The 21858-nt window shown below is 32.0% G+C and overlaps 2 protein-coding genes and 2 non-coding genes across 4 annotated transcripts; all 4 read left to right on the top strand.

Annotated features, from left to right (window-relative positions):
• The first annotated feature begins 8084 nt into the window (after window positions 1-8084).
• On the top strand, window positions 8085-8159 carry LOC127905512 (small nucleolar RNA snoR64a). The gene has a single exon (XR_008059645.1). It is a non-coding gene; the product is annotated as a small nucleolar RNA snoR64a (small nucleolar RNA).
• A 70-nt stretch (window positions 8160-8229) lies between these two features.
• LOC127905513 (small nucleolar RNA snoR20a) lies at window positions 8230-8319 on the top strand. The gene has a single exon (XR_008059646.1). It is a non-coding gene; the product is annotated as a small nucleolar RNA snoR20a (small nucleolar RNA).
• Window positions 8320-9273: 954 nt separating this feature from the next.
• On the top strand, window positions 9274-10551 carry LOC112327614 (uncharacterized). The gene is made up of 3 exons (XM_024601819.2): window positions 9274-9539; window positions 9643-10289; window positions 10375-10551. The coding sequence occupies exons 1-2, from the start codon at window positions 9306-9308 to the stop codon at window positions 10279-10281; spliced, it is 873 nt and encodes a 290-aa protein (XP_024457587.2). The 5' UTR covers window positions 9274-9305; the 3' UTR covers window positions 10282-10289; window positions 10375-10551.
• A 1348-nt stretch (window positions 10552-11899) lies between these two features.
• LOC7497609 (uncharacterized) lies at window positions 11900-20187 on the top strand. Its single transcript, XM_052453654.1, is given in 17 exon segments — window positions 11900-12547; window positions 12662-12893; window positions 12987-13096; window positions 13174-13398; window positions 14787-14973; window positions 14976-15301; window positions 15380-16099; window positions 16414-16459; window positions 16462-16893; window positions 16974-17104; window positions 17958-17971; window positions 17973-18309; window positions 18410-18566; window positions 18645-18937; window positions 19032-19091; window positions 19202-19291; window positions 19778-20187. Coding segments are annotated over 17 exon segments (4095 nt in total). The 3' UTR covers window positions 19865-20187.
• Window positions 20188-21858: the final 1671 nt, after the last annotated feature.

The following is a 21858-nucleotide window of genomic DNA, read 5'->3' as shown; positions in this document are numbered from 1 at the left end:
CTTATGTATCTTATTCAGTTATGATGAACAAGACAAAATAAAATATGAAAAATATATTTTATTTTTAATATGTATTGTTGTCAAACTTATATATTTTAAAAAATAATTTAATGTTTTTTTTTAGTTTATATTGAGTATTGGAATTAGTAATATTATAATAATCTTAGTTATAAAACAAGGACTGACTTGACAGGTTGAATCGGGGCCTGGACTAATCCAAGTTTAAGAAGAAATAAAGGAAGGATTGACTCGACCTAACCTGGTCAAAAACCTAGATCAATCCGAGATAAAACATGGATAAAAAACCCATTGACTCTTTTTTTTTTTGGAAAAATGGTCAAAACAAGATTTCATTGATTATTTAAAAAATAAATTGGGTCAGACAGATTGACCCTCGCAACCCGTGACCTGAACCTTGCCTCGAGTCGACTCTCAAATTGGATTTTAAAACTATGATAATAACCACTTTTATTCTTACATTGACTTGGGTCAACCCGACTCATGATCCGAGCCTCAACTAGTGACATAAGCTTTGCCCTGAATCGACCATCAAGTTGAGTTTTAAAACTATAATAATTATTATCTTTATCTTACATGTCTTAGTTGGACAATTTGGAATTGTGAGTTTTCTACAAAGATTTTTAGAAATAAAAAATAAAAAAAATATTATCTTTGGAGACATGTTCTTTTTGTACTTCCTATTTAAATCCACTCTAAGATTGTCTCAAAGACAAATTTATTTTTATATCTTTGTCTTTGTCTCTTCAACCAAACACGTTTCTGTCTCCACTATCTCAATCTTTTCTATCACAAGACAATAACCAAAAGTTATCTATGCTAACAATTGTTTCTAAGGGGGTGTTTATGATTGTGATACAAGGTAATTTTAAAATAGTTAGGTTTATACTTACGACATTAGCCAAACTAATACTTTTTCCTTTGAAAATGCATTAAAATAAATTTTTTTTATATTTTTTTGACATTAACACATTAAAACTATAAAAAGCACTAAAAAACACATCAATTTAATGTTTTTTTCAAGCCAAAAATATTTTTGAAAAGCACTGAAAATAAAAAGCAAAAGTTATGTCGAACACTCACTAAACCTTTACTCAATTGAATCTCTAACATATGGCCACTTCATAAAATAAAAATTTTAAAATAAAAACATTTCATTAATATGTATCATTTACTTCCATTGAAACATCGTAAAATAAAATCAAATCATGTATAACAAATAACGACTTTATGCAATAGCAGGATAGGATATTGTTTTAAAACTAGACCTGACTTATTGGATTGACTTATAACCTGGTAAGTTAACCCATGATCCAAATGACTCAAGACATAGGCCGGGTCAAGTCTTAACAAAAATAAAAAGAGAATTGATTCGGGGTGATCAAGTAAAAAACCTAGATTGATCTGTGACCTATTTAGCCTAGAAAACTCATTAAAAACTTGTTGATTTTTTTCTTTTTAATTTTTTTTCAAAATAATTTCATTTTAATTTTTTTATATAATAAAAAAATTAGGTTAACTTAGGTTAACCCATCTGACCCCGTGATCTAGAACTTGTCCTGGACTATGTTTAAAAAGTATAAGATAGGCTTGACTACCTCAGTCAATAGTGAGGGGGAAGGATTGTAATGTAATTGCTTGAAATTGGATAAATGAGCTTGAAGTTTTATGCACCATAGGTAAAACTAGAATTATGGCTAGCTTTGAAACTGATGGCTCTAGTCATGAATTTAGAACTAACTCTATAGATAGCAAACCATAAAAAATAACAAAGCAAAAATCTAAAAAAAAAGTTCAAACATAAGAAAACATAAGCTTTAAAAAAGAAAAAAAAAATGAAGCAAACTCGACGTGATCCTCCTAAACTTGATCTAGTCTCTAGAACTTGCAACCTGTGAAATCTTGGACCTGGTTTCAATCAAGAAGTTCAACTCCTAATCAATTTATTTTTAAAAGATGGAAACATGAAAAAAATATCAATCTAAAAAAAACTTGCTAAAGCAAAAGGATAGCAACAAAAAGAACAAGGATCAATTTGATAGAAAAAACTCAAGGAGGATCAAGTTGTAAGAAAAATCTAAGAAATTATCCCAAATAAAACAAATAACAACGAAAAAAATAGGAACTAAATTTGAAAGACTAAAAAATAGTATGGGTGAAACTAAAAAACAGTTGTAATTTAATAAATTATTCAAAATTTTAAAAATAGTAATCAAAAGGCATGGATCAAATGTGAAGGAAAACTAAATTACAAGGGCTGGTTTGACTTTTTGTAGGGATTGACGCAAAATTCAAGGAGAAAAATGAAAAAAAAAAGAAATAGTTATTGACGTCAAACAAGAGACGCGTCTAGTGTAAGCACCACCCTATCATAAAAGGGGTTTTGGGACTTTCAAAAACCGCCATAGAAGGCAACACTTGGAAGCCGGACAGCCTCGTACATGCCGTTTATAGGACGTAAAGATTGTTCACTCGATGGCGCGTGCGTAGTACATGCTATGTTTTTTAATTAATATTTAATATATGATCAATTACAAAAATGCCCTTGATTAACCTTTAATTAACAATAAAACCAATATAAAAGGATAAGAAAAATCTTATGAGAGAGTTATGTTGATTTGTATTTAAGGGCAATAAATTAATTTAACTATTTTGAAAATAAAAATAAAAAGACCATAAAGCCCTTGAATGAAATGCCTTTTTTTTTTTAATTATAGGGGTAAATCAATAAATTTATTATGCATAAAAATTGGAATTATTAACCTAACTCTGCATAAATTATTAAAGATAATTGTATTATGGTGAAAATAGCTTCTTACTCTCATTGGCTTAGGCCTCGTTTGTTTGGTGAAAAGTGGTTTCCTGGAAATCATTTTCCAAACTTTTCTGTGTTTGTTTGCCATTAGAAAAATTAGTTAATGGAAAACACTTTCCACTTATAAGAAAATTTGGCTTGGTTTCCAGAAAAATATTTTCCTTTTATTTTGGGCGGATAACACTTTTCAAAGTTGTGAAAAATTTAGAAATATCATATTATTTGTTGATTATAATAAATTTGGTCCTCAAACTTTTAATTGCTATATATTTTGTTTTGATTTTTTTTTCAATTTCACCCCTTAAAATTTAATTTAATTTGATTTTTCTATTAACTTTAGTCCTCATTTTTATGATTGTTATTTACTTTTCTCTTATTATTATTTTAATTGGAATTTTTTATCTATCAAATTTGGTCCTCATTCTTTTAGTTGTTACTTATTTTATTTGAAAGAATTTATGAAAGTGTAATTATTATTATTTTAATTTCATCATCTTTTAATTTTTTTATCTGTTAAATTTGATCTCTATTATTTTGATTGTTATTTATTTTATTTGAGATAATTTATGAAATTAGTTTTTTTTTTAATTTCATTCCCATTCAACTTTTTAATTTGTAAGATTTGTTTCTTATTATTTTAATAATTTTTTTTAAAATATTAATAAGTTATTTTCCAACTCATTTTTCATGTCATAATCAAACACTGAAAGTGTTTTTCAACTTATTTTTCATAACACTACCAAACATCAAAAAATAATTTACCTTTTAAAGAAACTATTTAAAAGAAAACACTTTATTAAGCTTTCTGGGCTCATACTAATTTCATCAAATCACTGTTCCAATAAATATGGATTTATCACTGTAACTATAAGTAACTTCTACTTCTTATTTAGCTTTTTGTTAATTTTAATTATTAAAGGTTCTCTCATTTTTTATATTTCTTAATTAAAACCCTCTATTATTATAGGTTTGCTAACACCAATAGTCCTTTCTTCCGTCTATCACAGTGATTGATTGATGGAAACAAATTATTCACATTTTCGCTGAATAATTTACATTTTTATTGGACGATGCCAATCTCTTAACAATGATACGAGAGTATTACAATTTATACATTAACATAATTTTATTATGTTATTAGATATGTGGCCCGTTATCGTCTCGACCACACCTATTTTTTTTAATAAAAAATAATAATACAATATTTGCGTGTTTTCACAATAAACTCTTTAGAAGTGCTGTCAACCTGGTTTCACAGGAAAATCTTCTAATGTGCTTTGAACCTGATTTTGTCGGTCTAGTTTGAAACCTCCCCATTTAATTACTTGTCTAACTCAAGTTTTAAATCAAGTCATATAAAAGTTGATCTGAAGTGAACATATTGATATGACGAGTTAAAAATCAATGTGAAAAACCAAGGAAAAACATGCCTAAACTAAAAGATGATATTTTTTTTAATATTGAAGAGAAAATATATTAGATCGATTTAGGTAAATTCATCGTACTCGTGACTTAGATCATAAAATTAACTGGGTTAATAAGTTCACTTTTTTAAAACTATTATTTATCTAATCATATGATAATAAAAATAACAGTCATAGTATTTAAGTTTATAGAAATATTTTTAGAATAATAGCAAGTGATACTTTTATATCGAATTAAGTAACTATATTTTTTGTCAAATGTGGTATGTTTTCTTTTTAATATTGATGTGAGTGTAATTAGTTACTCTGTAATGGAACTAGTGCCTAGAAATAAGTGGATAAACTAGTTGTCTTTTTAATAAAGCTACTACCCAATAATTGGAAGGTGAAATTAATTAATTATTAATTTAAATTATGTCCAGTAATGGGTAATGGGCTGTTGATATCAGTTCAAGAATAAAGAGAACTTATAACTTAGAAAAATGATTTAATAAGACAATATTGTTGACTGAAAGATATATTAAGACTACAACATATCATATCATGACTTATTTATAATATTTGTATTAATTTTAATAAGTATTTCTTATCTTACTTTTATAATATTATGAATTATTTTAGTACATTAGGATTAGGAATGCATAAATTTATTTTAAAATGTTTCCTTATGAATTTGTCTAATGTATTGTATTTGTAATCCAAAATGTTTTCTTTTTACTGCTATAAAGTGTGTTTGGTATTGCGGTAGCTGTTGTGGTTATAGTTTGAAAAAAATTGTTTTATAAAAAGTACTTTTAGTTGAGGTTGGTTTGAAAAAATAGATGTTTGGTTAAAACTGTGGTTGAAATTGAGGTCGAACAAAAAGTAGTTTAATGTGTTTGGTTAATAATGCTTTTCAAATTGAGGTTATAAAATAATTTTAAATATATATATATATATATATATATATATATATATTAATAGTTTTTAATTTAAATATTATATATTTAACTACTGCTATTATATTATTATGAAATGAATAATACTTAATATAAAATATTTTTTATTGTTCTATTAAACTATCTACAATTCTATCACGTATGAAATACATCCGACAAGGACTACAGTTGCATTGGTTTCGTAAGTACGCAACAACATCAGGTAAAATATTATCAGAAATAAAATTGGGATTGCGATCAAATTCTACAAATATTACATCATCAAGCGATCTCCTTCTAATTTATATAGTGTTATTGAATAATGTGAAACACTAGTTTTTCGAATAAAACACAATTAAAAATATTTTTTTTTTACTGGATTGGACCTGGTTCAATGTATTTTTATAGCTTTGAACCGGGCCCGATCTCCACTGTTCACGTGAACAGTGGAGGAACTCTCCACTGTTCACTTGAGAGTTCACTCTCCACAGGAGAAGAACGCAAGCAAGAGCAAGAGAAAAATGTAGGAGAAGCAGATAAAACTTACTTCTCATAAACTGAGTTTCGACCTCAGTTTTTAGGTGGGATCCATGTAAAAAAAGTGTGGTTTACAACAACCAAACACTGATTTTCAATATTTGCTTTTTACCACTGTCGCTGCCGCATTACCAAACGGGGGTCATAGTAATATTGCTACTAGTTATACTCTTTTTTTTTTTATTAATTTTAGTTTTCAAAATAATTTCGTTGCTACTATAAATAAATTTGCTTGTTGTTTTACAACAATATGCGAGCATTTAAGCTAGTTTTAATGGAAATAATTGTGAAGGGTATATTAAAAAATAGGTTAATTATACTAAGCCTCCGACAGTTTGTTTATTGTTTTATTTCTCTTTATTCTTTCAAAAATTATATTTATATCCTCAATTTTATAATTTCATAACATTTTACATCCCCATATTAATACAGAAAAAAACAATAAAAATTATTAAATTATTTACAAAATAACCATTATATTTTGTTTAATAACTAAATTTTTATATATTAAATATTTTAACTTCGCCATTAAATTAAAAAACCTAGCCATCACCCCGACCCTTTTCTCCTTGACTGAACCCGGCCCACCCATTCCCACACAATTGTCTGGAGACTTTGTTCAGTAATGGTCTTTTAACGTTTGTGGCTTTTGGCTAAAACTTCTTAAAGCGACGACAATATTTTTCTGGAAGAAGGAAATGGATACATTTAGGTTTGTTTATGAGCATGGTTGTTGTTGTTTTTTAAAGTGTTTTTTATATTAAAATATATTAAAAAAATATTTTTTTTAAAAAATTATTTTTAAAATCAGCGATCAAAACGATCCAAAACATATAAAAAAATTAATTTTTAATAAAATATTTTTTTAATTTTTTTTTGAAAACATGAGTTTGTCTACGTTTCCAACCATAGAAAGCCTAGGAGCAGCTGTAACACTTACTTAATTATTTTCTAAGTTTCTTTTGATTTTTTTTATTTTTTGAATTTTAGATTTTAAACACTCAAAAGAAAAAATAGAAGAGGAAAAAAAGAAAAGAAAAAGTTGATAGTACTTGATTATGATGTAAAAGAATATATATTTACGTGTTTAGCGGATTTTTTTTGTCATTCTAACACAATTTATTAAAAAATTTAAAAAAATAACATTTGTTAAAAAATAACAAAGTTTGAATATAATTTTTATTAGAAATAGCAGTTGGGTAATTAAAAATAACAATTGTTTCAAAAGTCAAATTTAATTTTTTATAAAAATTCAATGGTCAAGAAATGAAATTTAAGATCTAATGGCCAAGAAAGAAAAGGTCATTAGCGCATATCAAAGCTCTATTTTCAACACAAACAGTACTTTTAAAAAGATTTCAACGAAACGATTTTAATTACATTTTAAAATACCATTAAATGTGGTTCTAATTTTTTAGGGATTTTATTCGAGGTTAATTACGATATTATTTAATAGTTTTCCAATATATAGTTACAATTGTCTTGTCAAGATCTTTCTAACGACACTAAGATAGTGTTTGGCAATGCTTCTGCGGCTGCGGTTAATGAAAAAGCAATATTACACCTGTTTGGTTAACTACAAACCGCAGGTTAATTTGACGTGGGTCCCATTAGAAACTGCGTTTCAAATACAAAAATTGAAAAGCAATTATCTTTTGCTTTTCATGCGTTTTCTGCTCTCTCTCATCACCGACAATTTCCAATTGCTTCCCAACTGTTCTCTCTCAGACCCCATCAATTTGCAATAAACTCTTCCCAACGGTAAAAAAAAACCCAAAAAATTCACTGGAAAGCAGTGTTGTGTTGATCTATCAGTTTTCTTCATGCGGTTTTCTCCCTCACCACCAAAATTGCCCTAACCACCAACGCCAGACAAGCTTTCTCCCCTCTGTCCATTCAAACACAACCCGTCACCGATCCGTCCCTCCATTGTTACAATGCAGAAAAAAACCAAGAGATTGGTCCCGGGAAAGGTCCACGAGCGAGATACCAGGTATTGTCCGTTCCCTTGTCAATTTCTTTTATGTTTCTCAAAATCTAATTTCTGTAATGGGTTTTTTTTTATGCAGAACACAGCTGCAACAACCGCTGGGGTTTGCAGCACAACGCAGAGACTGAGGTAAGTTCCTCCCTTATCTCCATCTTCTTTTCAGTTTTTTAGATGAAAAATTTCATTGTTGCTGCATGCTCGATTACAAATTTTTGATTTGTAATCTTTATAAAAGGGACACTAATGGCTTTCTGAAAAACCCAGCCCTAAACCGCCGTGAACCTTCTCCAAAAACCCCCCTCTATCTTCCCCTCTTCTAATTATTGCATTGATTTAAACAATTCTTTGAATTTATTTTTTTCAATCTGGAGAGGCAATGACGAATCTTTTTAATTGTTGAATGCTCAGACTCTTGGGTTCTTATGATTTATATGCTTGAAAAAAAACTGATCTGATGCTCTCTATCTTTCTGCTTTTATGTCTTCAAGTCTCAGCTTTCATTGTTTTTTTTTAATTACTGTGCTGCCAGCCAATGATGCAAACCCTGATTTTCACTTAAAGCAGGGCTATCGATCTGCCTAAACTGTTGTTAATACATGAACTAGGACGGTCTGAGGCTTGAATGGTTTAGTTTTTTTTGTTTTTCAAGATTTTGTTTTCTATCTTCTTGTTCGAAGGCTAAAAACTTGCTTTGGACTCTGTTTTGTGCATGATGAGAAACATAAAAATAACAGTTATCCCTGGCTAATTCATCTGTGCTGATTCCTTAACCAGGAAAAAAATTAATTTTATGTGTGTTTGCTTGATTCCTTTACGGTAGCTAGCAGATTAGTTGTTCTACTCCTCTCTTTTTCGCAAAAATTCCCATGTTATACTGAACTTTATATTTACAGTAACTTTTTAAGCTATTTTGAACAGAAATTTTTTGATCACCAAACAAGCTAGACTGAGGTAAGTTCCTGCCTTATCTCCATCTTCATTTTCTTTTGTTTTAGATGAAAAATTACATGTCTGTGTACTTGCATGATCAATTACCGTGTGTTCGTCAATTGACAATTATCGTAATGAGTTCCTATTAGCATGTCATGTAGGACTACTTTTATTTATAAATCAAAATTTTTTGTTTAGTTTTGTGTGTTTGCATGCTGCGAAAGAAAGCTGGGTTTCTTTGAATGTATAAATAAATTCTGTTCTGTTTGTTTTTCCCTCTATTTTTGATGAGATAACAGCATGCTGGCAATGAAGTTTTGCATGATCATTCAAATATTATGGCTGAAACTGAGTTTCTGAACAGTTGAAAATTTATGGGTTGCAATTACATTTCATTACAAATTAACATGAACATTCTCATTGACATACATGCACGGTTAATGTTTTTTTGCCAAACACACAGCTTTTGTAAATGCTAAACATTGAGTGCTTTATTATTGTATTAGTCCACGGTTATTTATGTGCCACAATTTAATTGATATCATTTTTATTCATTTCAAACTTTTGTTAAATGTTTTAAAAGATATCATGGAAGGGCTTGAATCTTCTGATAAGGCTGCTTGGACAAAGGAAAGTTGCATATATTTTGTGATATATGCATTAAGGCAATTGATATGGGAATGAGACCTAATACTCATTTCGATAAACCGGGGTGGAAATTTCTTATAACATCATTTAAAGAACAAACTGGGCATGCATTTACTAAAACACAATTGAAAAACAAATGGGATGGATGCAAAAAGGATTGGAGGATATGGAATAAGCTGGTTTCTGAAACCGGTGTTGGCTGGAATAGTGAATTAGGCACAATTGCAGCTAGTGATGAGTGGTGGAAACAAAAAATTCAGGTACATTCCTTGTCATCGGCACAATTATTTTATTATTTTCAAATTCCAGCCCTAAAATTTTACTAGTCTTGATCCTTCATTACTTTATTTAATTTATATGCAGGAAATTAGAGGAGCCAAAAAATTCAGACATGTCGGTATTGAGCCGTCTTTAAAGAATAAATTTGACCGAATGTATTCCAACATTGTCGCAACTGGAGCGTTTGCATGGGCTCCTTCATCAGGTGTACCTGCTGGCAGTGGTGTTGATCCTGGTACAAGCAATGCCGACATTGCTGATGATGGTTTGGAAGAGGGCAGCGGTGATTCGGAGGAAGATGTGATTCCAGATTTCCAGACTGATATGGCTCGAATGGTTGGAGGGATACATATGTCTAGCAGCACCAATACAAAAAGCGGCGAGAAAAGAAAAGAACGAGATCATTATGATGTGCGAGGTAGAAAGAAGAAAACATCTGGAATTGGTGTTAAGTTGCTGACAAGGTGCAATCATCTACTTGAGAGTATGTCAACTAAGAGTGATTCGACGTCTGTTAATATGGATCGTGAAGGCTGTAGTATTCCCGAGGTCATGGCTGAACTGCACTCCATTCCTGGAGTTTCAGTTGACGATGATTTTCATGACTTCGCTACGGAGTATCTTAGTCTAAGAAGGAAAAGAGAAATGTGGTCCAGTATGGGCGATATGCAACAGAAGTTGCGATGGTTGCAGCGAATGTATGAACGAAGTAAACGTGCTTAGCTGACAAGGTATTACTAAAGTATATTAACTGTTAATCAATTAAGTATGTTCAAGTGCTTACAATATTTATACATGTTTTGTTTATTGTTGCAGAGTAATGGGATGCCGGTTTTTAAAAGAGTAGTTTCCATTTGCCGAAGTTTGTTCGAGGCATTGTATTTGCGGTAATTGATGAACTTTTTCTAGATAAACTGCTTTACGGGATTTAACAGACTTGTATGAGAAATTGTTGGTTGTAATGTTGTATTTTATCAATGAATTACAATGTTCAATGGTTAATGTTCAATGGTTGACATTTTAATGAAATTGGTTGGTAATTTACCTTAACTGATTTGTTAACTATATTTGTATTTGCTGCCGTGAGGTCTGCTGGGAATAATAATACATGCTGCTGTGTTTCTTTCCTTAGCTGTACTTTTTTCAATTTGTTAGCAACTGTTAGATTAGGCATGAAAGGAGAAACCAAGATATATGCTTTGTATGAGATGGAGAGAGTAATAATAATAAAGAATCAATAGGCAGCATTTATGTGTGCATCGAATTTAATATTTGATGATATTTGCTGCATTGTTTACCCCTTTAGGATCATTGTCCAAATGGGAGAGGGGGGGATAAAAATGAACCAAGGCAAATAAAAAATGACAGATTGTTGCTTATAATTTACCTTTACTGTTGATCCTTCTTTCTTTGCTGCCATGAGGTTTCATAATACATGCTGCTGTGTATCTTTCATTTGCAGTAATTTTTTCAATTGGTTAGCTAGAGATTGACGTGTTTGCATACTGTTTTTGCCTTGGCTGTCTAGTGTTAGCTTGTGAGGTCTGAAACAACAACATCTTTTGCAAACTGTTTGTGTTTTTTTCATTGTTGCCGTGAGCTGTGATGGGACTAATGTTGTTGCTTTTTCTTCCTTTTCTGTGTTGATGGTCTTCCTACTGGTTCAGTGACTTGTAATTGTTAGGAATGGGCAGCTACTGTTAGCTTGTGAGGTCTGAAAAAGCAACCCCTTTTGCAGTAATTGTTTGTGTTTTTTTCATGGTTGCCGTGAGCTGTGATGGGACTAATGTTGTTGTTTTTTCTTCCTTTTCTGTGTTGCTTGTCTTCCTACTGGTTCAGTGAGTTTTAGCTCTGTTTTTTTTCCTTTAAACATGTCAGGATGGTGTACATGCATGTGCTGTAAAAGATGATTATATGAGCTGTAAAAGATGATTTATATGCTACTTTTACAGCACATGCATACATGTGAATGTACTGATTTTGAAAGCTGAAAAATTGTAAAATATACGTAAAGAGGATTGAAATTTTCTATATAAAGAGGAATGTGTATCATATTTTACAATGACATAGCTTTCTATAACAAGCTTCTAAAACCTTTCAATTGCACCAAATACAAGGAAGCAAGTAGAATACTTCTTTTTTGCTGGCTTTACAGGTATGGAAAAAAACTTATGTCGCACCAACTCTATGATAGTATTTTTATTGAATGTTATTTAATTATTTAAATATTTTTATTAACAACATATAATTTTGTTTTTGTTTCCATGTAATTGAAGTTATGGATGATCCACGATTTAATAACATATTTAATGAAGATTTCGATGGTAATTATGATGATGTAATGAACCGGATTGTAGATCAAATTAATTATCCTAGTTGTGGAGTTAGTGGTGCTTCAGTTGATGGTGCCGGAGATGATAGTAATGGAAACGACTCCGACGACAGTAATGACGACGACGATGATGATGATGCCGACATTGACGGTGATAGTGATGATGACGATGCATTTATTATAAGGAGGCATTTTGATAGGGAAAAATTAAATTTATGCACAGCTGGAGCTATAAACGCGTATATTAATTATATGTATAAAGAACCATGTATGGTTTCCTATAACACAGGGATGCGTTGGTTGACGGAGGTTTTAAGAGGTCATTGGAAACGAAGTGTTAACATGTTCAGGATGGACGCAACAACTTTGTTGAGTTTGTGCACCGACTTGGAAACGCACCATGGCTTAAAACCGTCAAGAAGAATGAGCGTTATTGAAAAGGTGGCAATGTTTCTATTTACAATAGCAGTTGGGGCGTCAAATAGACAAGTGCAGGAAAGATTCCAGCATTCAGGTGAAACTGTTAGTAGATGTTTTAAAGAAGTGCTTAAATCATTACGTTTGTTTGCTGTAGAAATCATAAAACCAGTAGATCCACAATTTACGAGCACACCAAGAGAAATTGCTATGAATCCAAGATTTATGCCACATTTCAAGGTAAGATTAATTTTTTTATATATATAATTAAGTAGTTTAATTAAGTTGTTCGGAGGAGTATGAAATATATTATAAATGTTTATATGAGTACTATAAATTTTTTGTGGCATGTAGAATTGTGTTGGTGCAATTGATGGAACACATGTTCGTGCATGCGTACCAGCTGCAAATCAAATTCCATTTATTGGAAGAAAAGGTGTACCAACACAAAATGTAATGGCCGCTTGTAGTTTCGACATGCAATTCATGTTCGTGTGGGCAGGATGGGAAGGCAGTGCACACGATACTCGTATTTTTCTGGAGGCTATTGACAATAGCACTATCAACTTTCCAAAACCTCCAGAAGGTTGTGATTTTGACTAAATTGAAGATTGGGTAATTGAAGGAATATAATTATTTTTTTTAGTTTTGTTTAAAATTACAATGTTATTTTTTTCAGGAAAATACTATTTGGTTGATGCTGGATATCCAAACGAGTATGGATATTTGGGTCCCTACAAAGCGAGAGGTATCACTTCCAAGAATTTAGACGTCGTGGACAACCAAGTGGTCGGAAAGAAGTGTTTAATCGTGCACACTCGTCACTACGTAACGTGATCGAACGTTCTTTTGGGGTATGGAAACAGAGGTGGAGAATTTTGCAAAACATGCCTGCTTATCCATACAAAACACAAGTTGAAATTGTAGTTGCATCAATGGCACTACATAATTATATTAGAAGGAGATCGCAAGATGATGCAGTTTTTTCTGAGTATGATCGCAACCCCAATTTGATTCCAGATGACTTTTTGCCTGATACTGTTCAGGCTTCGGCCGTTCAAGGCTCACAGAGGCCTTCACGTATGGATTTTGTACGCGATGGAATTGCCAATAGTTTGATGGAACAATAAAAGAGTACATTAATGTATGACAATTTTTCATTTTGTTATGTAATCATAATTACAAAACACCTATGTTTTGGAATATATATATGTGTCTATACATGTCATTTAATTAATTCTAATCAAATATTTAATTCCAATCAATATAAAACACAAACCATATTAACAAAATACAAGAAATTTTTTTTTGAACCACGGTTTTTACCAACACAAAAAACTGCTTTTTTTTCAACCACAATTGTTGAACCAAGTTTTGTAACCAAACACCTAAAACTGCTTTTTTTAAACCCACAACTTCAACCCACAGTTTTTACCAAACACCAATTTTTTTAAAAATCACCTCCACAAAAAGTACTTTTTATGAAACTTGCTTTTTACAAACCGCAACCACAAAAGCTACCCACAATACCAAACACAACTCTAAGAATGTCAGAAACGGATCCCTAGTGATCAAATTTTTCTTTCCAATTTTTTTCCCATCATTTCTCTTTCCTGCCACATCATTTTATCTTCTTAGCCATCAAATCTGAATCTTATCTTTTAACCATTGAATTTTCATAAAATTTTGAGTTGACTTTAATAGGCTAATTATTTTGAAGAAGAGGAACATCACTACACAACCGCGGCTGTGTATAACTAGATATTAAAAAACGAGGTTTGTGTTCAACTGCTATTTTTCAATAATGGTTTTGTATATAATTGATACTTGAAAATACAGTTATGTTCAATCTATGCTATTTCTAAATACCTTATACCTATGTTTACTCAGCCATGTCATTTTTTTTTATATAAAAAATCAGTGTTTTAGTGTAGAAATAAATCTTTTTTAAGAATCTTATCTCACTCCTTTTATTCAATGCTTTAACAGTGAAAGAGCATCTACAAAGATTTATATAACAAAAACCCATCAATTCAAACTTAAAGAAATTAAAAAAAATTATAATTAATATGCTTTCTTCTTATTACACAAGAAAATTAACAAATCAAACCTAAAAATCAACATTAATTGAGTCATCTAAACCCTAGAACTCAAAAACTTCTATTTTGATTGATGGTCTACCATGCTTTATGCTTTCCCTACTAAAAAAATATATATTTTTGATATATTATATAGAAGGATAATTTGATTATTTTATTTGAATTAAAAAACTACTTTGACATAATACATAAAGTGTCATTTCTATATGAATAAAGATATAATTTTTTTTGGATAAACTATAAGGAGGCTTGGTGTTTTAATTAAAAAAATATATAAAATTAAATATATTACAATTTATTGATATTCATCTAATGATATAATTGATAAATGTTGTAAATTGTAGTATTCAAGGTTATTGATAAAAAATGATCTATTGTGAGATGAAGGTAAACCTCACACCAAGAGCCACAGCTATGGCGCTCTCCTTCCACTCTTGCATTTCATCACTGAACCCTCTTCTTCTCCAGCCACAAAACCCCTCTCCATCACTTTTAAATTCACTACTTACTGTCCTTCTAATCGCACAGTTCAGGTTCATGCAGCTAAGTCTAAGAGAAAGCCCAAGCCTAGTTTCTTGAACAAATTCACCATAAATGGTCTCTCAAACTCACTTCAACAAGAGACAAGTTTCCCTGGCAAGAACAAGAACAACAGCAACAACAACAACAAGAAGAGGAAGAGGAAGAGGAAGAGGAAGACATAAAAGAAGTTGATGCAGTACCATCCGTGAGTGATACTGTGAGTTTCAATTTACCAAATCGCTTAACTACACCTCCTTGGATTCATGGAGCCACGCCCAAACAAGCCCATTTCGATTATCAACCTAGAAAAGGAGATAACTCTATTCATGGGGTTTTTGAGAATCGTGAAGATAATGTTGTAAATGGGGGTTATTGATAAAGAAGAAAGAATAGAGAAGGAGGTCAATTTGGATAACAATTTTAAGGAACAAGTTGTCGACTTTGATGATGCTTCTGTTTTCAGTTACCAGAAGCTAAGGAGATAAAAGATTGTTCTGTTCATAGGTATGCGGAGAATCGTGAAGAAGATAATGCCGAAGAAGATAGTCGTGAAGATAATGTTGCTAATAAAAAAGAAAGTGTAGGAAAGAAAATTAATTGCAATTTAAACAAATTTAAGGACAAACATTATTATAATTCAGTTGAGTTACCAGGAGATAAGGAGAAGTCAATAGTTACGGATTTAAATGATGTGGTTTCGCTCACTGAGAAACCTTTGATGGTGACGATGGAGATTTTGGCAATATTGAGGTCTGTAATGATGGTCATTGTGATTCATTTGAAATTTGTCATGCAAGGATTCAAATGGGTAGTTTCTGTGACTAAGAAACAACTTGGGGATTTCGAAAACGTCGAGGTTTCTAATAATGGTGTTAGTAATTCAAATGAGTTGCCATGGAAGCGAACAAGTGGACTAGACTCTTTGGGAGAAGATAAGAGTAGGAAGAAGAGCAACACGGATTTGGCAGAGAGAATGTTGCCTGAACATGAGTTGAAGAGGCTAAGGAATGTGGCATTGAGGATGCTTGAGAGGATAAAAGTTGGGGCCACAGGCATTACGCAGGATTTGGTGGATGCCATTCATGAGAAGTGGAAGCTGGATGAAGTGGTGAAGTTGAAGTTTGAATGGCCGCTGTCATGCAACATGAAAAGGACACATGAGATTTTGGAGGTCAGTTTTTGTATAAGTTTGGTATTTTGCGTTTTTTACACCTACTTAGATATGAAACAATTTTGATTATCTCATAGCTTTCAGTGACTTTGGTAATTCGCTAACACTTGGCTGAATTGTGTTGTTTGAAACTTTTCTGAATGGAAATGAATCATGGTTTTGGAGTGGATTTTTCCTACAAACCGTACTAAAATTTCAATACCCTGCTTATTCATTATTAAGGACATCCTGAATGTTTGTGTACTGCTATGCTGGTGGTAAATGCAGTAGATTCTGCTAGAACCTTATACAGATTTTTTAATTTGTTCTATCAGAGTAGAACTGGAGGTTTGATTATATGGAGATCAGGCAGTTCAGTGGTATGTACAGAGGAACAACCTACAAATTTCAATGTGTACAGTCATATACCAAGCAAAATGAGGCTGGTATGGATGTTCTGCAATATGCGGAAGAAGCAACTAATAGTGCTACTAGCAGTGCAGGAATGAAGGACTTGGCTAGAACTATGGAATCAATTATACCTGATGCTGCTAAGTATTTAAAGGATCTATCTCAAGAAGAACTCATGGACTTCAGTGAACTCAACCATTTGTTAGATGAGTTGGGTCCACGGTATAAAGACTGGTGTGGTCGTGAGCCATTGCCTGTTGATGCAGACTTGCTTCCTGCTGTGGTTCCTGGATATAAATCTCCACTCAGACTTCTTCCTTATGGGGTAAAACCTTGTTTAAGCAACAAGAATACAACAAATTTCCGCAGGCTTGCTAGAACAACACCTCCTCATTTTGTGCTTGGTATGTAAGAGCTAATTTGGCAGTAGTTTTATTCATCAAATCATGTTTCCTTAAAGAGTTTGTATTACTTATTTTTGTAGGAAGGAACAGGGAACTGCAAGGTTTGGCAAATGCTATGGTGAAGCTATGGGAAAGAAGTGCTATTGCAAAGATAGCCATCAAACGTGGAGTACAGTATACACGTAATGAGATTATGGCGGAAGAACTCAAGGTGAGATGAAAAGAACTGAGATGCTTCTTGAATGAAGATGGTATATTAATAGGACTTTATGCTTAAGCATATTAAAGTCGATTTGATATTCCAAGCAAATTTGTGTGATTTAAAATTGTATTGCTACTTGAAACCAGTTATCCTTTGTCTCTCTTGCCTGTTGTAAGCATCAATGTAAAAGGAAAAGGCTACGAATATTTAGAGCTGTGGGCATACTCTTTTTTTTTCTTTTCTGAAGTTCCTCACAAGAAAAGGTGTTTTCTTTGAAGATGCCAGTTTGGCCAACTGATCTTAATCCCTCCACCTGCACGGAAATGGTCTGAGCATGGCTATATATTGAGTGTGTCACACAACTCTGCATTTTCAAAGGTTGTTCTGGTATGAATCAGAAATTTTAGAGACTGTTTATTACTTGGCATTTAATCCTACAATTCATTTGGGCAATTGAAGATAGATTCAAGATTATAGTTTTTTGGGAGTACATATCCCATCTTCAGGTGGGACTAACATCGCTTCAAGATTGTAACAATTACAAGTTCACGGCTTCCATTTCATGACACTATAAAAGGAAAGTTTTCTTTGTACCAGGTAAAATAATTGTTTAAAAATAGAACAAACAAACCATACACTGTTTGTGTGGTTAATTTTTATTGGTTTTCAAGGTTTGATGTTCACTTTTCTTTGAAGTAGCTTGAGGCTACTAAAAATTCTGTTCTGCTAAAGTTTGACGCCAATCTTCTGGTCTTGCCTGCCAATTCCAACTACACCCTGTAGCACATAAGATTCTGAATGCATTGTGGGTGGCGGCACTGTTTTGTTCTTCTATTATGAAAATTGGAATTCTTGCATGCAGAGGTTGACAGGGGGGAACACTGCTTTCTAGAAACAAGGAGTACATCGTATTTTACAGGGGTAATGACTTTTTGCCACCTGTTATTAATGAGACACTGAAAGAGAGGAGGAAACTAGCTTTCCTCTATCAAGATGAAGAAGATCAAGCCCGTCAGATGACCTCAGCCTTTATTGGATCAAGTGTCAAAACTACTAAAGGCCCCTTGGTTGCTGGAACACTCGTTGAAACTGTGGCAGCTATCTCTCGCTGGGGGAACCAACCAAGCAGTGAAGATGTGGAGGAAATGATAAGAGATTCAGCTTTGGCTAGACATGCTTCATTAGTGAAACATCTCGAGAATAAACTAGCTCAGGTAAGTTAAGAAAGTACTAAATTGAATAATATGCAGAATATTGTGGGACACAAGGAGCTCTTCAGAACTTACTGTTTTCTGGGTTTTGAAATTGTTCTAGGCAAAAGGAAAACTCAAAAAATCTGAGAAGGATCTGGCAAAAGTACAGGAGAATCTGGAACCGACTGAACTCCCAACAGATCTGGAAACCATAAGTGATGAGGAGAGGTTCTTGTTCCGTAAGATTGGTCTGAGTATGAAACCCTATCTCTTTCTAGGTAAGAAACGCCACTTTAATTCTGGCCATGATGGTTTCTTTAGGGAAAAGTGAAATATCCTTGTGATTTCTATTTCAGGGAGGCGAGGTGTCTTTGATGGTACCATAGAAAATATGCACTTGCACTGGAAGTATCGTGAGTTGGTGAAGATAATTGTGGAACGAAAAGGTATTGCACAAGTCAAGCATATTGCAATTTCTTTGGAGGCTGAGAGTGGTGGTGTATTAGTCTCTGTGGATAGAACTACGAAAGGTTATGCCATAATTGTCTATCGTGGGAAGAATTATATGCGCCCCCGGGCAATGAGACCTGAGAATTTATTGACGAGGAGGCAGGCATTGGCCAGATCAGTGGAACTTCAGAGATATGAGGTAAGACAACAATAGATTACTCTTGTAGTTGGTGGTTTTCATGATTAAATAAGATACACCATCTGTCTTTCCATCTTATTTCTTTCTTTTCCAGGCTCTGAAGCATCATATCACAGATTTACAGGAAAGAATTGAGTTGGTCACGTCTGAACTTGTAAGACTCCTTTTCCACATTTTGTTGATGTGCTCTGATGCGTATGAGAATTAATTGTGTTAAACCATGACATTTCTTATGAACTTTTAAATATCTTATGTTAATTCCAGGAGGAGATGGAAGCTGACAAGAAATCTGAAGTGTACAAAGCCTTGTACTCAAAGTTTGATGATGCTTCTATTCTCAATGAAGATGAAGAGGTAAATGACTATTTAATATACTTTTCTGAATTCTGCATTTAGAATTCGTTTATGTAATTTTTATGAAGCACTTTTATGTTTGTCACTGTCACTTAGTTGCAAGCTCAACATGGCACTCAGCTGTGATCAGTAGTTTTAACTTTTGATTCTCTGTTTTGGCACCAGTAGGCATTTAATCATTTTGATTTTTTTTTTGATAAATAATTTGAATTTATCATCCTTGAAGGGTGTTAAAGAGTTGTATATATAATTCATGCAGTCATTCTAATAAGTTGTTATGTTGGTGATGTGAAATTATGAACAAATCTTTCTTGCATTGGCAACGAACCTCAATGCCCCATACTGATGGAAACTTGAATATCTAGGCCGGAACTTGGCCGCCTGACTTTTGTTTAATCAACATATTAGGGTAGCATACTAGAAATTAAACATAGAATTTACGGTAATTATCGGACATGAAATGTTAATTGCAATTATGTAATATAGGGTGAAGAAGAGCCTATCTTGAAAGTACAGTACCCTAACAGTGAGGAGGACAAGCTAGAAGACGTACCAGTCTATGATTCCAGCTGATTGCAGCTTGAGATATCAGGCATCATAGATTTTTTCAAAGGACAACAAGTCGTATTTGCCAAGCAATGGACAAGATAACAGTGAGCAAGCATTTGAAAGAAAGGCTTCCCAAGATTATAGTGCATTGGAGTTCAAGGAAAGAGTATCCCATTTCTAGCAGGAAAGTAGGCGAAGTAATCATCTTCTCCTGCTATCAGTGGAAAGGGTAGGAGATAGTGCTTTCACCACCATATTGTGGGACGCAGGTTGGCACAACATGTAATATATCAATGTAAAATCTTGCCATCGCAGTGATCTAATTGAGTAGAGTGCTCATCCCTTCATTCACGTGTATAAGATCTGTTTCTATTTCAATGAAAAATGTGTCATAGAGATTGCAAGCGTAGGCTTCCTGGCAACAGCAAATTGAAGGGGCAAACAGCCGCGTGGGAGAAGCACATGCACGAGTGAATTTTTAAGGCTGGCAGATAATGCATGCAAAAAATTATCTTATTATAATTCATACTGTGGTTTTCAAAATTAGAACTCTATTATTATTATTATTTTCGTCAACTAAATTGAAATGATAAGCAAAATGATACCAAATACCAATAAAGTATTAGATTCGAAATTTTCAGATTTGGATGTGTAATTGCTTTAACCAATTGTTTTTTGGATGGCAAACACTCTATGTTTGGACAGTCATTAATAGTTTTCAAGCAAATTAATAACATCTACTAAAAGCTTGCCTTTTTTCAATTTGGTCATGAAGTTTAGGTTTTTTTTTTTCCTTTTCTATTTTATTTATTTTCTATGGACTTATCTCAGTCTTGTAATCTAAGTTTGATAGGTTAACTCGGGTTGATTTAGATTATTTTTTTAATTAAGTTTTTTCTAACTTTATCTTTTAACGTTAGGTTGATTGAGAAATTTTCTCAGCTTCATATTTTATTTATTTATTTTTTATTGGGTTATCATGATCTTATAATCCGGGTGACAAGTTTTGCCGTTAGCCAAATTGACTTAGGTTTTTTAAGGTTATTTTTTTAATTGAATATTTTTTTTTTCAATTTATCTTTCAACATTGTGTTGATTGGAAAATTTGATTTCATATTTTTTTTTATTTTCTTACACATAAATCACGCGAGCCTTTCCACAGACATAAATGATCTCTCCATATGAAATTTTTATGTGGGCCAATTTCGTGTATATGTCTTATGACAAACACTTACATATTAGTTCTAGATATCTTTTATGTCTTAACTTATGAGAACAACTGCTTCTTTTCATAAAGAAAAGAGAATATGTATCAGTTTCTACAACTCTAATAAATATCTAGTATTTAAGAGAGTATTGACCAATAACATTTTAGGAACAATACTTGATGCAATATGAATCTCATAATTATAATAACTTTATAATTTTATTTGCAAAACATTGTTGTCTCATGGACTTTATTTTTACTCTAGATTCATAAATAAAATATTAGATTTATTAATCTAATATTATATGAATATTAAAGATAAATTAAGCATTTATTAATAATAAATATGTATTTACATGAATATAATAATGTCACGTGTAATCAATGATTGGCTACAAAGCATATTAAACCAATACTAGTGACATAAGTGTTCAGATGACCGATATATATCTTTAAGTAGTTGATCGATGAGTGACTTGTGACATTTGTGTTCAAATAATCAGAAAAATCTTATTAGATTAATTGACTGTGAAGGGTTAGTGAAAACAATATATCTAATTGTCGGGATAATAAAACTATTCAAAGTTTAAAAATTATATGTATGTATGATTTATAGGTGGATTTTAAATGGTGGTGTTAATTTTATTTGTAGCATTAATTTAATGAGTTATATATCTATTAATTTAAAAAACTTTGTAATTTGAGAATGTTAAACTGATATGTATTATAATTTGGATATTTCATTTTGGGTTTGTAATTATGTTTAAGAAAATATGCACATTAATATCTTATCATGGTTTGTAATATTGTT

Source organism: Populus trichocarpa, chromosome 6 (assembly GCF_000002775.5).
Source record: "Populus trichocarpa isolate Nisqually-1 chromosome 6, P.trichocarpa_v4.1, whole genome shotgun sequence".
Lineage (NCBI taxonomy): Eukaryota > Viridiplantae > Streptophyta > Magnoliopsida > Malpighiales > Salicaceae > Populus > Populus trichocarpa.
This window is presented reverse-complemented; position numbering and strand designations above follow the sequence as displayed.

What these genes read in the sequence shown, in the direction of transcription:
- LOC112327614 (XM_024601819.2), top strand. Translation starts at nt 9,306, where the DNA reads ATGGGAATGAGACCTAATACTCATTTCGATAAACCGGGGTGGAAATTT. An exon ending in GGTGGAAACAAAAAATTCAG is followed by an intron (nt 9,540 to 9,642) that starts GTACATTCCTTG and finishes ATTTATATGCAG; the next exon opens with GAAATTAGAGGAGCCAAAAA.